This window comes from Bos mutus, chromosome 24 (assembly GCF_027580195.1).
Source record: "Bos mutus isolate GX-2022 chromosome 24, NWIPB_WYAK_1.1, whole genome shotgun sequence".
Classification (NCBI taxonomy): Eukaryota; Metazoa; Chordata; class Mammalia; order Artiodactyla; family Bovidae; genus Bos; species Bos mutus.
In genome coordinates, this window is record NC_091640.1 from 928181 (window position 1) to 945657 (window position 17477).

The 17477-nt window shown below is 59.1% G+C and overlaps 1 protein-coding gene across 3 annotated transcripts in view; it reads right to left on the reverse strand.

Moving 5' to 3' along the window:
- The window catches only part of NFATC1 (nuclear factor of activated T cells 1), an 88756-nt gene that overhangs the window by 44509 nt on the left and 26770 nt on the right, over positions 1-17477 (reverse strand). For all 3 annotated transcript variants that reach the window (XM_070361843.1, XM_070361844.1, XM_070361845.1), the window contains exons 4-6: positions 9038-9240; positions 6961-7133; positions 5694-5834 (exon numbers count right to left, since the gene is read on the reverse strand). In XM_070361843.1, the coding sequence (XP_070217944.1) occupies positions 5694-5834; positions 6961-7133; positions 9038-9240 (517 nt within the window). The remainder of the gene's footprint in view (positions 1-5693; positions 5835-6960; positions 7134-9037; positions 9241-17477) is intronic.

A 17477-nucleotide genomic window follows, 5' to 3' on the forward strand; every position in this document is an offset into this window, starting at 1 on the left:
TAAGAAAATCCTCTCTGAGACTACTCCTTGCCACATCAGGACACAGAAATGCAAAACACAAGGTATTTTGAACCTTACCCCGTGGCCGTTTGCATGTTTGAAAAAATGAAAAGGCTCCAGTGCCTGTGAAAGAAAGGGCCTATTGTCCCCGGGCCAGGCCCTGGAAGGAGGCGAGGCCCAGGACCCACTGGCTGGGGTGACAGAGCCGTGTTCCCGGTGCTAGGAAGCCCCTCTGGCAGGCGTGCTTTGCCTACAAGGCCTAGTCGTTATTTGGAAGTAACAGATGTCAATCTCCTACATGGACCTCTTTGCACTTTTTTATAAAGTCGCTCCCCAAATGAATCGTTACATCTAGTAATGGTTCTGGGCCTAGTTTTTGCTTTCTCTCTGTTTTCCAAGAAGAAATGTATGTGTTACAAATACTAAATTGTAAATAAGTTAAACAGCATCGCCTTTTTCTCCCTCACAGTGCTGGCTGGGCAGGGGCGGAGGGTGGAGCAGAGAGGAAATGTGAGTCACAGAGAGGCCTGGACATGCCAGGCCACACCAGCCCCTCGGGACACCGAGTGCCCCCGCAGAGCATCCAGCAGATGACCCACTAGGGGATCAAACACTGCTGGAGCCAGGGGACCCGCATCCGTCTCTCCTCTAGGAAAAACCAACAGGAGACGGAAAGAACACCCCCGCCCTTAAAAGTGCCAGCATTCCGCAAGCAGCACACAGCTCCCATGAGGGCAGGGCTCAGGGAAGGAGTGACCCCAACTTGGGCGATAAATGGCAGAGGGTCCCTGGTACGCGTGGAAAGCACCGTGGACACGGCTCCCGCGGTGCGGCCCAGACCCGCTATGGATGCGCCACTGGGCCCCACCCACCCCCACCGGTTTGAGGAAACCGAAATGACTCTTCCTGTAACCAAGCTTCCCACGTCCTTGGTGCCTTTTAAAAACAACAATTTTTCTTATGACAAAGCCCATCGTTACCCCAAAACAGCCGTTAAGTGTTAAAACCTGAACAGCTGGGGCAAAGCTTTGCAACTGCTTCTCCTCTGGTCCATAGAGGTTGACAGAGCCCTTCACCCAGCAACCACTGCCCACCCTCCAGGAGGGTCCGCAGACCAGACCAGCCTCCCGGGAATGGGCTGCAGGTCCACAGGTGGAACAGCCATCACGGGAAACACGGGTGTGCAGCGGGCGGTGGGCGTGCGCACGGAGGACAAGTGCGGCGGGAGGGGCCTTCCCCTCCAGGCCCTCGCGGGCCGCGCGACACCATCCCGTCCAGCGCGGGCCTGGGGTCCAGCGGTCCCACCGTGCAAGCAGATCCACAAGCTGACCAGTCTGGCCACCCGCACAGGCTCACAGCCCTGTCGCAGCGTCTGAAAAGCACAGATCCCTGGAGCCACAGAGAGACGAGCACAGAGCAAAGGGGAGAGGCAGACGGGCCACTGAGGTCCGGCTCACAGGCACAGGGCTCCCACGTCCCTCACCCTGGCCTGGGGGCTCTGGCCCAGTCTGTGTTCTGTGGTCAGAAGTGCACACGCAGTCCTGCTCCAGGAGGAGGCCGGAGTGGCAGCCAGGGTGGCCCGTGCCTGCCCTGTGGGACCCCCACACGGGACACTCCCCAGCGGCCCCCACCCCGCTGACTGCTGACTCCTTGCACTGCCCCGGCCTGGGTCAGGTGACCCCTGGCCTCTGGCATGCTTGTCTGCAAAGCTGCTGGGAGGCCACCGGGTGTGGAACGCAGCCGTGGCTCCTACGGGAGGGGAGGCCGCAGGCCTGAATGGGCCTTTGTGCTCCAGCCTTATCAGGAGCTCGCTGGCCTCCTCAGTAGGAAACTGTGTGCAAGCCCAGGAGTAAAAATATTCCGAGTCATTAGGGAATTCCCTGCAGCCTGAGTCATCGGAAAGGCTTCCCCGCCACACCCGGCGGGAGGAGCCGGGCCTGGGAGGGGCTGCCCCGGCGCACGTCCTGCTCCATGCTCCACAGGGTGGGGACCGAGCAGGCCCGCCGGACGGAGGCCCGAGGGTCCCCAGCAGCTGACCCTGCCTGAAATGCGCTGGTTTCCAGCCCTCCGGGGGGCCAGGGTGGGGGTGCTGCCTCTGATGCCCACATGGACAAGCAGACGTGCCTCTAGAGGGAAGGAAGGTCACTCCTTCACCCAGGGGAGGGACGCGCATGCACTCATGTGAGCCCGCACACAGACCCACTGCGCATTATGCGTGACACCAACAGCCGTCCACGGCGAGCGACAAGTAGGACGGGCACCCTCTGGCCTTCAGAGGGTGATGTTCTGATGCCCTCACGGGACACTTGGAGGACCTTGCAGGGTGGCCCCCTGCAAGGGGGTCCCCTGACCATGGGAGAGCCGGGAATAGGATGCCATGGCCCCCGGCCCCAGCAGGGCCCCGCCCGCCTATCATCTGCATTGAAGGCACTTGGGAAACAAAACCCCCCAAGACTGCTGAAAACATTCAGTTCAGGGTCGTGGGAGGACCACTTGGCTCCGAGGCCCAAAGTGAGAAAAAGCCTCCTGAGGACCAGAGGGGCCTGGCTGCTGCTCTTTTCCACCCACTGAGGATCAGCGCTGTTTCCTGATGGTCAATCCTGGGCAGTGGCAGGCCTTCCCTGCAGGAAACAAGTCCTGCTTCTGTTGCAAGGATTTAGGACTGAGGACATGATGTTCTCTTCTAGGTCTGTGACCACGTGGGGTTTGGGACCTCAGTAATAGGTGTGAACAGGTCTGGCAGAGAGGTGGTCTGGTCGTGTAGCTGGCGGTCACACTGAACCCGATGATCCTCCAAGTCTGCACCCTGGGTGGTTTAGCCCTGAGCCTGGGCAGATGGGACCTGCCTGAGCCTCAGTGCCAAGGGGTCCCCCTCGAGTCTGGGCCTTGAGGAGGCACAGTGTCCACTGGGATGTCCACTGGATGCACGGACCACGCCCGTGCCCAGCCACACACAAGCTGCAGCGGACCATGTTGCCTGCTGAAGCCACCAGCTCTGGTGAGGTCTGCTGAGCTTCACAGTTTCTAGGAACCGCATGGAAAGGCTGGGCTACACATCACTGACTTTAAGCATCACAGTCGAGAACCTGGTAACATTCATGGCGGTGCAAGCTCCAAATCCCTGGTCTCTCCCGATCCCCCTCCATGTAGGCACTCTCTTCGTGTCCTCGTATTTAAATGTTTTTTATGTGTTTTTAATGTTCGCACATGTGCAAGTATATCCCTCATGCATAAGTCTGAACAGAGCCCCCTGACCTCCAGCAAGAGACAGTGGGGTGGGGGGAGCATCTCAGCATCCTGCTCCTGCCAGGCCTCCCAGTGAGTCTGTCCCAGGCCCCATGCTCAGGGACGTCCACTGCGGGAGGTGGCATCTGGCTCAGAGGCCACAGCTTTCCTCCTTGAAGGGAAGGCCCTGTGGCTTCTTGCTGGACACTAAACCCTGAGCAGAATTACAGGGTGGTTCTGGAGAGTCTCACCACGAACGCAGCTGAGAACACGAACATCTCAGAGATGAGAGCGGCTGCTTCGCGGCTCTTTTTGAGGGGTCCCCTGACCATGGGAGGAGCCTCGCTCCCATGTCCTGAGGGCCATCTTCCTCAGGGACCCTGCTTGGTCACACAAGGTAGGCACAGGTGACAGCCAGCCCTGGCCAGGAGGAATCTTGAAACACTTAAGAAACTCCAAGTACTGCTCAGAGCAGCTGAGGCGACACGGTGACCAGACACCCACCTCACCCAGCGTCTGACATGCGACAGGCCGGCCACAGTCCTGCTCCTGCCCACAGCCAGCAGCTCCTGGACCAGCCTCACCACTCACATGCCAGCCTTGCTGCCTCCAAGTAGGGGCTAAAGACCGAATCTTCCAGCACACCAGGCACCTCCTCAGGAGCCTAAAGGATGACCAGGCTTTCAGTCTAAATTGACTTTAGTGGTTTCTCGCCCCAAAATCAACCAAGAAAAGCCCAGTAACTGTTGAGGCTCATCAGGAAGCACGTGTGCTCGGCTAAGAATGCACGCTGGACACACGGGACTGGCGTGGACGTGTGTGCAAATGTGCCGGCAACTTGGTTTAGACGCAGACGCAGTGTGACAGGACGCACAGCTGCGTGTTTACACTGTACTTGTCATGACGCACCACGTGTCTGCGGGATGTCTGGTCTCCACCCACTTACTGGTTTCTTGCCCTCTGCCCGCCAGACATGGAAATGCTGCAGGAGACAGCAGGCTGGGAACAGGCCAGCGTGGCAGCGGGTGACAGCAGCACTGAGCCCGCCTGGGGCCAGGGAGCCGGGAGCCCAGCGACCTTGACAGCCAGGCGCCCGGAACTCGGCTTCCAGCTGCAGGCGGACGGCCACCGTGCAGACCGGGGACCAGGCCGCCATGACCGAGGAGCCCGCCCCCGTCCACGATCGGCTGAGGAGGTTGGGAGACGCCTCACGGTCCCATCATGGCACCCAGGTCGAGGTCAGGGCTGACTGCTCGAGGAAAGAGCCCGGGGCGCTGGCCAGCTCCCACTACACACATCTCCGAGTGCGGTGAGGACCCCGCCGCCCACAGGCTGGGAGGGGGTGCCCACGCACACATTTAGAACACAAATGCTGAAATTATTTCAAAATTCACCTCCTCCAAAGAGGGGCGTTCTGGTAGTGCGAATTCTTCCCCCACCACTGTACTCAGGCGGGTCTTCTCCCACCTGTAAAACAATTTCCAATCACAGGCACAATGGTGCAGGCAGAATGAGGTCAATGTGAAAGACTCTCAAGCCCGTTTTGACTGAAGCACTTAAGTTTCCTGCAGACTGTACAAAATCAACTCCATTACGGAGGCTGAGAGTCTCCGTGGTTTGCGGTCAGCAGCAGGGGCCCTGCCCTGGGCTCGAGAGCTGGACTGGGGCTCAGAGGAGCGGCTGGGCAACTGGCTCCAGAACCTGGCCTGCGGGCACTCCCTCCCAGCCTGTGGGCAGGGGCACCCCCTCAGGCCAGCTCCCCACAGAGAACGTGCTCTACAAACACACCCCAGGGTGTGAGAGAGGTGAGGCCGCACGCTCACCCTTATGACCATGCGGGCCGGGTAGGGCTGGGCAGCCCTGGGACAGGAGCCGGGCTTCCCCCAGCCCTACTCCCACCCCTACCCCTAACCCCCTGCATCCATCCTGCAGCTCAGTAATAGGCTGGTCGCCTGGTTCCCCAGACACCAGAGAGCAGAGAGCCTTTCCCTTCAGACCTGCAAAGGAGCATACACACACAGGTCCATGTGCAAGCATACACCCGCATGCACACACACAGGTCCATGACACGTGTGCACACACACACACGAGTGGCTGTGGCCCCAAGGGGCACCATCATTGAAAGCAACCAGTGTCTCCTTCTGCACTGCGGGGCGCTGTGCCACCAGAACGAGTGGCACAGAAACGTCTCTGGGCCCCAGTGGGGTCCCCCATGGCTTCTGTGCCCATTGCACAACTGGATACCTGCCTAGGATGGTCTGCGGTTCTGAGAAAGCCAAAGACCAGCAAGAGCTGGTTGGAGCCCCTGAGGAGGCACCTGCTAGCTGGGCAGATGCAGGCCCCACACCGGCAGCCCCTCAAAGCCACGTGAGGAAGCTCTGGGACCGTGCATGGTACCCTCTCCCGCCAGCCAACCTCTGCCGGCGCCCAAACAGCAAGCACTCGATGCTGGTTTTAAGAGGAAATACCTGGTGCTTTCTCCACAAAAATGACCTTGGAGTCCTGCAGAAAGTTGTGGCCGGAGAGGACCATCCTCTTCCCTCCGAGGACGGGGCCGCTGGCCGCACTCTGCTTCTCCACCAGGGGCAGCTCCTGGGCCGAGCGCTGGGCTGTGGGGGTGCAGCAAGAAGTGAGCCAGGGAGACCCCTCCCGGGAGGGCTGGTCCACCCACACCGCCCCAGCCCCTCCTGGGCAGCTGGCCCACCCACGACGCATTGTCAAAGGGAAGGCAGCATGCCTCTGACTGGTCCACGCAGAGACGTGTGTGCGTACACATGTGAGTGTGTGTGTGTGACTCTGTGGGAGTGAACGTGTTCTGCTAGAGTAATCACCCTTGAAGGCCCTGGGGAAGCTGTGGGGAGTCCTGCAGGTGAGGGGGGACACAGCCTGCCCACCAGCAGCAACAGGGCAATCCCCGGGTCTAACTGGGTGGGGGGCCCACAGAGCAAGGCACCCCAGGCTAAAGTCGAATGTGGAGGGCTGTCCATGGTGGGCTCTCAAGGGCTGAGGGCACAGGCGGCCAAAATCGGGATATGAGGCAGAGGTCTGTGTAGCAGCAACAGCGAAGATACACTCTGCGGCCCCCAGTGACTGGGGTCCTCACATAGCCCCCAGTCGCCAGGGTCCTCACATAGCCCTCCCCAGTGACCAGAAGACCTGAGATGAGGGGCCTGCTCCTTCTCACGGGGATAGACCATAGGTCAGAAAGCTGGAGCCACCCGTAGCAGAGTCCATGGCCTGGGGATGGCCATCTGGAGACTGGACAGGAGGGTCCAGCGAGAGTGGACCACGTGGCAGAGGGGGCCGTGAGGGAGGGGCCACGGTGGGCTGTGAGGGAGGGGCCGCGGGGCAGAGGGGGCCGTGAGGGAGGGGCCACGGTGGGCTGTGAGGGAGGGCCGCGGGGCAGAGGGGGCCGTGAGGGAGGGGCCACGGCGGGCTGTGAGGGGCTGCGGGGCAGAGGGGGCCGTGAGGGAGGGGCCACGGTGGGCTGTGAGGGAGGGGCTGCGGGGCAGAGGGGGCCGTGAGGGAGGGGCCGTCAAAGATATCTGACTGACGTTCAGGTCAGAGACAAAGGAATGAACCAGGATGCTCCCCGAGGCGGCAGGCAGGCGAGCTGTGAGGATGGGGATTGCGACACAGCACACCCCCTGGGGCGGGGCAGAATGTTGTGGGCTGTGGGAAGGGAAGGGTCCGGCGGGACTGGCCCTCGGCCTGGACACGGGGCGGGGCACTCACAGCATTCGATGGGGTTGGAGGCCACCTGCAGTGACAGCGTCCGGCCGTTGGGCTGCGGGATGTGGACGCGGAAGACCAGCCGCACCCGCGTGTTCTTTCTCCCGATGTCCGTCTCCCCCTTGCGCAGCTCGATGTCGGAGTTCCTGAGCTTCAGGATCCCAGCACAGTCGATGCTGTGAGATAGGAGTGCCTGCCTCAGTCCCTAGCCCTGCCTGACACCCACTCACCTGTCAGGACAGCCCCAAGTCCACCCATCAAGTGGGGGGGCGGCAAAGGAGCAGGACAAGCCAGCCCCTCATGCACCCAGGTCTCAAGCAGGCAGAGCCCCACTCGCTCAGGGCCCGCCGCAGTGGGCAGGTGTGGACACCCCAGAGGATGTCTCCCAGGGCGGGCTCCGAAAACCTCCTTCCCCAAGATTCTGGGAGTGTCCCCCCTCAGCTCAGGATCCTGGATTTGCTAGGGCCTCATGTGATTTCCAGAGAAGGCAATGGCACCCCACTCCAGTACTCTTGCCTGGAAAATCCGATGGACAGAGGAGCCTGGTGGGCTGCAGTCCATGGGGTCGCTAGAGTCGGACACGACTGAGCGACTTCACTTTCACTTTTCACTTTCATGCACCGGAGAAGGAAATGGCAACCCACTCCAGTGTTCTTGCCTGGAGAATCCCAGGGACGGGGAAGCCTGGTGGGCTGCCATCTATGGGGTCGCACAGAGTTGGACACGACTGAGGCGACTTAGCAGCAGCAGCGTGTGATTTCCTCTAGTTTCATTTAACTTAATGATTCCATCCAACACCAGTCTCCAGCACAACAATCCACAGGCAACTTGTCAGATGGAAACCAGCCCTTCCCTCCGTCAGACGCACACAGACAAGGCAGCACGGGGCCTGAAGGTCGGGACCACAGCCTGGCCCAGAGTGCTGGGAAGACTGGCCCAGGTGTCCTGGCCTGAAGGGTATTTCATGGAGTAAACGCAGCCACCGGAGTCAGAGCTGCAGCTGCTGGAGGGACCAGCAGGGTCTCCCAGCCGTCAGCCCCGCTCCTGGTCCTTGGGAAACTTAGAATGAATCCCCTCAAATCCCTGAAAAGCCAACACAGAGAGAAGGCTTTCTCTTTGTTTACAACGTAGAGGGTTTAGGAGCTACTTAGAAACGACTGATCAACACCCCACACAAGCCCACACTGTGGCTTCCCACACCCTCCCTCCCCAGCCACGGCCCTGGGCTCCTTCTCCTCCGAGGGACACCCCAAACCCACCTGGGCGCAGGGCCTTCCCACCTGCTGTTTCCCTGCAAAGTTGCTTCGAGGTCGCCCCCACAGACACCCCCCGAGAACCCTGTGTTAATGAACTGCTGCCTTACGTGTTTATCTAGACACACAGGGTGTTGAGGCTCCATTCTGCGCCCACAGAGGCCCCCAGGAGAGGGCAAGTCTAGAGGGACAACCCTGTCCCCTTTCTCTGCTGCATGTGTAGCTCGGGAGTGAAGGGCAGGGCACACTGTGATCACTCAGTTAATGAGGCCACAAGCAGGGACCCCACTTGGACCCGAGAAGAAGACTCTGTAGCTTGCTAACAGAGTCACCTCTACACCAAAGAGCCAGGCCTGACCTGCATGTTCCAGCTGGTCACATCAGCAGAAACCCTCAGTGAAAACAACCCAGACATGCTGGTCTCCATAATGCTTCACCATGAGCAGCGTTTTAACCACTCTTCTGGCTTTCACAGAGCTTTCAGAAAGAAAAGGGTGCCATGCAGGGGTGGGGGCGGGGGTCAGGCGAGAATGACTTCATGTATGTGTATGGCTGAGTCCCTTTGCTGTTCACCCGAGACTATCACAACATTGTTCATCAGCTATACCCCAATACAAAATGAAAAGTTTAGAAAAAAGAAAAAGTGGGTGCCATGTTTGTACACAGAGGGGGCTCGCATAGCTGTGAACTGAGTGGCAACATGAAAACCCCAGAAGGAAACAAGTCTGCCGTCGTAAATGTTTGTAAAGTTTCCTGAGGTGTTAAGCAAAGTGGAAGTGTGAGGAGGACTCCCCTTCCCTCCGAGGGCCGGCCCGCAGCGAGCTTACGTGGCGCGCATGTTGTTCTCCGGCAGCAGCGGGATCTCCAGGACCTTGGTGCTGCAGACGACGGCCTCGTGGCTGGCGGTGGACACGGTCTTGCCCGTGATCCGGTGCACCTGATAGAAGGCGTGTGGCCTCAGCAGCCGGTCGTCCGCCGTGCCGATGAAGAGCTGCAGGGTCAGCGGCTCGCTCTCCACATAGCCGTGCAGCTGCGGGCAGAGGAGCGGGGCCGTGAGTGCCGCGCCCACGCCGCGCCCGCCTCGCTCCCCGCTCGTGGCCCGAGGCCGGGCCCCCGCCCCCTTCTGGGATGGACACCTCGTGAGTCGGTGTTGAACACCCGGTTGCCCATGCTGGAACACGAGCGCACACAAGGGCCGTACACACCTGCACGCATCTGCTTGCGTCTCAGGACGGCAACAGGGGCCCCACGAGGGGCAGGTGGGGAGGAAAGCTGGGGTCTCCGGGCCATGGCCTCGTCCAGAGACTCCTCTGCCCACGCGTGTGGACACAAGCATCTCATGAGGCCAAGCCCCTCCACACAAGCCCACCCCCGATGAATTCAGACATGCACCCAATAGGACTCGACCCACTTTCTCCTACTCAGTCCTGTCCTAACCAGAAACAGGATGCTCCAAATCAGACACACCCGACATCTGCCCGGCAGGCTGCGGGTGCATGGGACCCTGGGGCCTGTCCCATGAGCCCCAGGTCGCAGCCTGTCTTCTGCCAGCTTCAGATCCCACATGGGAGGTGGTGGGGGGGGGCTGTACACGGCCATTTCAATTGTATGCTGGGCACATGGTCTTGTGTGGGCATAAAACCCATCAGTCTTGGGCTCCAGATACACAACAAGCTGACTCTGCACCAGGAGCTGGGGGTAAGTGCCGCTCCCAGGACCTTCACCAGCTGCTCCTGGACAGACCTCAGGTGGAGTCCCCGCCTCGCTTCCCCCGTACCCCTCAGTGAGAGTCCCTCTCAGAAGAGCACTGGATTTGCCTTCCATCCTGTTTATGGCAGGCCATCCTCAAAAGGCAAATCCAAAGCAAGCAGGCAGCGCAGGGTCAGCCCCTGTGCCGATCCCCCTCCTGCAGAAGCGGGGACCTGCCAGGGTCCCGACACAGGCCCCAGGAGTGTAGCTGCCGACATAGGCTCAGGGGGCACAGTGGGCTGCTCTCCCCTTTGCGGGCTGTCATCACTGCTCCTTGGACTCATGGTAGCAGTTCAGACAACAGGCAGTTCAATGAGCCAGACCAGTGCAGTCAAGAAGGCTGTCGGTCACTGCTTCCATAAGGGTGAGGGCATAGCCACCCACCCTCTGGCCGACCCTGCTCCCTGGGCGGAAACCACAGAAGAACTGGCCCTGCAGTGGGGTTGTTCTCAGGTCCGGCTGATACATGAGCCCCAAAGCCCCTGCTTAGATGAGGCTTCAGGGGGATCAGTCCCCGCCCTGCCATCCAGGCTCCACCTCTGTCCTGTGAGAAGTCCTGACAGTCACTCCACAGCCACAGGGCAGGAGGCCAGGCTAGACGACCGAGAACTTCCAGGCAGTGCCGGCTTGGGACTTGGGACTGTTTGGAGGCGGACTAAATGCAGACAGTTCTCAGACACACAAGGGGGACAGGATCAGTGACTGCAGAAACGGGACACTTCCAGGTCCAGCAGCAGCTGACCTCCATGTCCAAGACCCTGCTTGCTGTTTCTAGGGCTCACTTTTTCCAAGCTGGGATGTCAGAATGGAAGCTGAAGGTCCAGAGACAAATGAGCCGGAACTTCATTGGCAGGTCTGGCGCCAGGCTCCGGCACTTTCTCTGCCCCGTGTCTCGCTCCTCCTTGCAGAGATCCCACTGCTTGCTTCCCTGGCTGGTTTCCACTTCTTTCCACGACACCCAGTTAGCAGCGTCCACCTCGTTCCCGCCCTCGGCTGTGGCCTCCCCAGCTCTCCTGACCCCACAGTGAGGAACGAGTCTCTCTTCAGCCCAGAGAAGTGAGCGTGTGCTGCTTCCAGTGTGGTTAAAACCAGCAGCAAACCGTCCATCAAGACGCGCTGACAAAGACCCAGCTACTGCACTGACTTCACTTAATTAAGAGATGAAGTCACTTGTAAATTCTGAAGCCTCAGAAGAGAATCCAAACAATGACAGGCCACTCTTGAGAGTCACGCACACTCATCAAGAAGAGTGCCGGGGCTGCGCACCCCCCACGTGGGAGGATGAGCCGGGGCATCAGGCCAAGAGCCGGGCCAGAGAGGGATCCGCACGGCACCTCATCAGGGCGGGGCTCGCGTAGCCTCATGGCTCTGTCCATCCAGCCCCGTCTTCCAGCAGACATGGTCTGCACAGCCTTACAACAGACAATACGAGACCACAGGCCACCGAGCCCAGCTCTGACTGCGGCTGGATCGCGGCCCCAGTGAACGAGTTTACAGCTTCAGGTGAGCGTCCGGCAGCTGAGACTCCCAGCACCGGGGACTGGCGTCGGTGGACGTCTCTGGGGAACGGTCTGTAGCACCCAAGTAACATTTAACAGCCTGTGTTTGTTAAATGTCATGGGCTGCAGAGTGGCTCCCGGGGCATCTGAGCATCACTGTGAGATCTTATGGAGACGAGGATGCAGGTTGGGCGTGCACACAGGTCGGGCGTGCACATAGGACGGGTGTGCACACATGCACACGCCGCACATGCATGCTCACAGGCTGACATGTGCACACGTGCTCTCCAGACTCTCTCTGGGACCCTGGAGTTGCTTAAAGATCTTATTTCCTGGCAGGAGCAGCAGTTTCAGGCATCAGACTTCCCTGTTTTTATCGTCTCTGTCTGTGACACGGCCCCAGGCACCTATGGGTGTGCTTGTTTTCAAAGTGGGTCTTTCCTATTAGAACAATCTTGTGTTCATTCTGACCCACAGGGTCTGACCCGTACGGACCAGACGTGTGCCCGATGGGCAGTGAGCAGAGGGAGTGAACTGGTCTCAGGCCTGTGGCTGGTCCCCAAGTGTCCACAGCAAGAAGAGAGCTGGCAAGAGCCTAAGTTTACTCAGAGACCTAACGTCCACTCGCTGTCCTCCCGGCCTGCTGCATGGACAGAGGCTGACATGGGGCCTCTCCCACCTCTGAGGCCATCGACACAGAGAACCTGCTGGGGCTGCCAACTCCTGATGGTGGGTCCTGCTGACAAGGTTAATTCTGCAGGAACCGCACGCTCTGCCCACCAGGGCGGACGTGCACTCTCCTAGATGGACCCACGAGAGTCTCTGAGCACAGTGCTGAGTCGGGAAGGGTGCTGGGAAGCAGGATTGGCCCCCCGGCCCGCCCAGCTGCTCTCTTCTGTGCTCGGGAGCCCGAGTCCAGTCTTCTGCCAAATCCCCCCGGCCCGCCCGGCGCTCTCCTCCCTGCTGGGGAGCCTGAGTCCCGTCTTCTGCCAAACTAACGAGTTTCCTGAGCAATCTGTGCTGGACTCGACCTAGGTTTTCACAACAGGAAACGTGAATAAAATCAGAGACTGAGGAAGAGACGAATCCTGCCTCTCAGTATTACATTCTGTGACATTTAATACAAGAATATGTAGGCGAGGCTTTGACCAAGACTTGCTCATGCGTGGCCACGGCGTGTTCCTTGTGTCAGGAGGGGCCCCAGGGCGGCACGTGGTCTGGCCGGGGTCAGACGGTCTGACAGCAACAACTTCGAATCCCACAGGACTCACTCTGGGGCTTGGCTCTGCCGGTAGGCAGTGCATTGTGGGTACAACGCTGCCTTTTTAAAAACATGCCATTTCAGTGAAAATGGGAATATTTAAGGCTTAACCTGGGAGGTAAACATCTATTATTTAAAACATGAAGCTCATTTTAAGAGAAGTCATTTAAATACTTCACATGTTCCACTGCATGAGTTTTCTGCCCCTGGCACCTTATAGTATCTGTCAAAATAATATTTATAAAATTACCTGTCATAGCAATGACCTCTCTTTGCTTCAACTTAAACTAAACTGGATGTATTATTCCATTTTCAAGGTACGAGAGCTAGTGAGTTTTCTACACACAGAGATGTTTGTTTTTAGCTGCTGCGCTCAGCTCAGCACTTACACGGCAGGATGACAGGTGAGGAATGATTGAGGCCAAATTTACCGGACGCTGAAATTCCCACAGCACACACAGTGGCAGCAGCGTCATCAAACAAAGGACTAGTTTAATTGAGTGAAATTACTTTCAACTAAGTTTCCAGTTGGTACAAACATATACCGAGCAGGGATCCTAGTACACAGTCAAGCAGGCAATTTAAAGGGAAATTATGCATTTAACCCAGATGTAAAATTTGCATCTTCATGCAATACCCAAAGGAGCTCTGCAGGAAGAAAAACTCCAGTTCACAAGCTGGTTCCACCTTTTTTAACCGAAATTTTCCCAGTACTGGATTAACTTGAGAGACTGCCGTGTGAGCTTTCGGCCTCCAAATCTGCAAGAGGGCTTCCCCTCAGGGTGTCTCGCGTCCTCCATGGCCTGGGAGGAAGGACGGCCCCCCGCCCCCCACGTGAGGTTAGCTCCCTGCAGACCAGACCTTGGGTGGGCGGGGCCGACGCTGTGACCCGAGCCCTCGTTCCTCAGGACAACCTCTCTGAACTCACTGTAAATATTGCACGATGGATGGGGGCAGTGGCCACTCCCCAGGGGTTTGGGTGGGCAGAGGTGTGACTCTGGAGGCCGAGCCTGGATTGTGGGTCTGCCACCAGTGACCCAGAGGCGCCGTGGGTTGGGCCAGGCAAGAGGGCTGATGGAGGTGCCGAGAGGCCAAGGGCACTGCCCGCCAGATGCCCACACGCCCGTCATCGGCCTGCTGCCAGGCCAGCCCCAGCCCTGGCATCGGGTGCCGTGGAGGGGATGGCTGCCACACAGCAGCTAGGGCAGGACTGTGGGTCCTGCTGGGTGGGGCCCGGCCTACATAGGGCGGGGCTGGCCACCTGAGCCGACGCAGAGTAGACGGCTGTCCCGCAGCCCAGAGCCCAGTGGCTCTCGAGGGAGAGGAGACGGAGGGCCCAGCTCAGTGAAGACCGTGCTGCCCCACCTGGAGTGTGTGGACGGGGTGCTTCCGACTGCCCGGCTGCACGCGGGGCAGGGGCAGTGCTCGGGGGCGAGCGCCTTCCCACCCGGAGCCCCCCACAAAAACAGGCCCATGAGCACAGCACAGCAGGAGGAGGGGTAGTGCCGGGGGCACCTGGCGTGGGGTCCGGCCGGGGCCTGGGGCGTCCCTGCTCCCCAGGCGCTGCTCAGTGTCTGCGGCGTCAGCAGCGGCCGCAAATCCCAGCCCTCGTTTCTGTTGTTCTCACTGGCTACCTCACGCATTCTCGTGCTGGTGCCCTGTGACCTCGTGAGTGGGCACCTCTTTGCTTCGGCAGGAGTACAAATGGCAATCCCCTGCTCGGCACAGACAATGACCACATGTTGCAGGGGCTGAACGGGGCCCAGAGCTTCTGCAGAGCCCGCCCAACAGCAGTAGCTCCCACGGCACAGGTGTGTCTGCGAAGAGGGAGACCGTCCAGGTCTGTGCACGTGGCCGAGAAAGAAGGGCAGGAGGGAAACACCACCTGCCTGGGAGCTGCAGGAAGAGTGGAGGGCAGGCGCCCCTGCCCTGCGGCCCCGTGAAAGACTGATTCACTGCAAGGGCAGCTTAGTGGGGTTTTGCTGCAGGGAGGCCGGGTCAGACCCGCGTCCAAGTGGCGTCTGGGCCCCCAGGGCGGAGGGGAGCCGGGCTGCTGCATCGGGTGGTCTGACCCTCAGTTCCCCGCCGGGCCCAAGGAGGTTTGCGATCAAACGGAATTTCTTCTACTAGCGTCTGTTCCTCTGGCTTTTGTGAAAACTCTGGTTTCAGGTTAAACGATCCTGTCTCCAGAGTAGAAAGAGATGTCCACTTAGAACAAATCAAATAAAAAAAAAAAACGGAGTGAAGTTCAGAGTAAAACAAAACACACCAGAACATCAGATGAAGGAAGCGTTGCTGTCTAGCCGCAGTACTGAGACACTCCCAGAAGCCCATCTCTTGAAATGCTGATGCTTTAGTACCTGGGGCAGGTGGTGGTTGCGGGGAGGGGTGCCACGTGAAATGAAAAGGGATGATCACGTGACACGCTGATTTTAATGATCTGGGAAAAAATGACTGCTTCCTGGTGTGTTCCTTCCTTGGTGTCAGCTGTCACAGTCTTCAGGGGCAAACTTGAGCCCAGAAGCCGGCCACCCTAAGGAACATGAGGGCCGCTCTCGGCATGAGGCGGGGCCAGGACCCTCCCCCCGGGCAGCCCAGCCTCCCCGCCCCCGCCGTCTGGACTGGGGCCTCCCGTCTGCTCACCTGGCCACACAGGGGCTACACGGGTCATTCACAGGGACAAGGACACAAGTTACAAACTAAAGTGCTGTTCAGGAATTGACAGGCCCCACCGAGTCTCACGTTTCCATGACCTATTAATTATTCACTGAGGCCTGGCTGTCTGTGGGGCTAGATGCTATCCCTTGGGCTATTTTGGTAACTGGGTAAATGAAGCGTCCTCCTCTGATCCCTGGGTCAGAGGTCAGTGGTGACCCCCCAGGTCTCTCCCCAGCCCCATGGGGCAGCTGGAACTGGGGACCTTTCCGGCAGGGCCGTCTGCTCCCAGGACTGGGTCGGGGTGTCAGGGAGGCAGTGCAGAGGGCAGGCAAGACGGACGCCCTGGCCTGGACGTTGGCCAAGAGGCCAGAAGTGGGGAGCACTGTGTGCGTGCGTGTGTCTGAACTGTTGACAGAAAAAAAGGCAAGACTGTAAAGTTCAGAGACGCCCACAGCCCCCTCCTCGCTGTTTCCATCACAACAAAGGTCACCCAGAACCGGGGCCCTGTTGCCCTGGCTTCGTTGTCACACTGAGCCTGCCGGTGGGCCTCGCTGAGGCCGGACGGAGCCCACCCAGCTCCAGGCCCCGGGGAAGAGGAGCCAGCACCCAAAGGGGCCTCCCAGCTGGTGGCCGGGGGTCCTGCCTGAGGAGCCAGCACCCAAAGGGGCTGCCAGAGCAGCCAGACACGCCCACCAGGGCTGCAGGGGCCTCTGGAGAGTCGGGGCGGTAGACGGTCTGAAACACTCCCCCAAGTCTCTGAGCGACGCTGGCCAAGCCCCACACGCATCTGTGTCCCCAAATGAAAATGGGGGGCAAGGTCCCCTAAACACGAAGTCCTTTCCTAATCTTATAGTCTGATTCTGCCTAGAAAGAAGGTTCTGTTTTTTACCGTGTCTCCTAGATTCAGGGGAGGGGCCGAGGGGGGCAGCTTGCCCCACATCTGGGCACAGAGGGGCCTGCGTCCTGCACATGGTCATGGCCTCTGACTTCGCAACAAGCACGGGGACGCAGATTCAGGCCCGATGAGCTAGGTGTCCTAGGCGGGCAAGAAAGCCCATGTCCAGCCCAAACGTGCGCTGGCCTCCTTCCTGCTCCGCGTGACAGCAGGTCTGACTGACAGCCTGGATGCTCTGGGAAAAAAGCCTGGTTTCCCTCTGACCAGCTGACCGCAGAAGGGCCCGGGGGAGCAGCTGGTCCCCCGACGTGTGGATCGGCATGGCCGAGGCTGCGACGCCCTGGTGGGAGGAGCCGCTGTGTTGGAGGATGTGCTAAAATAACTCAGCGCAGAATAAAACTTTGTGGTTACCTGGCTTTCACAGCAACGAAGAGAGTTTTCTATTTTCATTTGTTTTATAATTATCTGCAGATTCTATTTTTACCCAATTTGTGGTCCACTAACTGAAAAAGAAAACAAACCCTAAAAGCCCCTCTTCCTACCTGCTGCCTCAGCCCTGCACGTAGCTTCTCTTTGCCTCGAGATCAGAGGACTCGCCGGGTGAGGCTGACGTTTCTGTGGGGCCGGCTTTCCTCTCTCTCTCTCTCTCTCTCTCTCTCTCTCTCTCTCTCTCTCTCGGCTGCACGGTGCGGGAGGGGCCTCACCGTTTACACCCAGAACCAGCCACCCTCATTCCGCCCACACTGAACTTGAGTCATTTTGGGGTACTCATGCTTGGGTGGGGCTTTCCTGGTGGCTCAGATGGTAAAGAATCCACCTTAAATGCAGGAGACCCGGGTTGGATCCCTGGGTCGGGAAGATCCCCTGGAGAAGGAAATGGCTGCCCACTCTAGTACTCTTGCCTGGAGAATCCCATGGACAAAGGAGGCTGGGCTACAGTCCATAGGGTCACAAAGAGTCGGGCGTGACTGAGCAACTAACACTTTCGTGCTTAAGATACTTTAAACGCTGTTTCAAGTTACAGAATTCCTCCAGAACATCTCAGCTCTCTCTACTCTACACTGAGAGGTAATAGCATTTGTGCCCCAGACACCTGCCCAGTGGGGATGGGAGCCTGGGGCCCTGGCCGGGGGGGGGCACATCCCCAGGACCGTGGAAAGCACACCGAGGATGCAGACACCCTCGCTCAGGGCCACAGCCGCGCA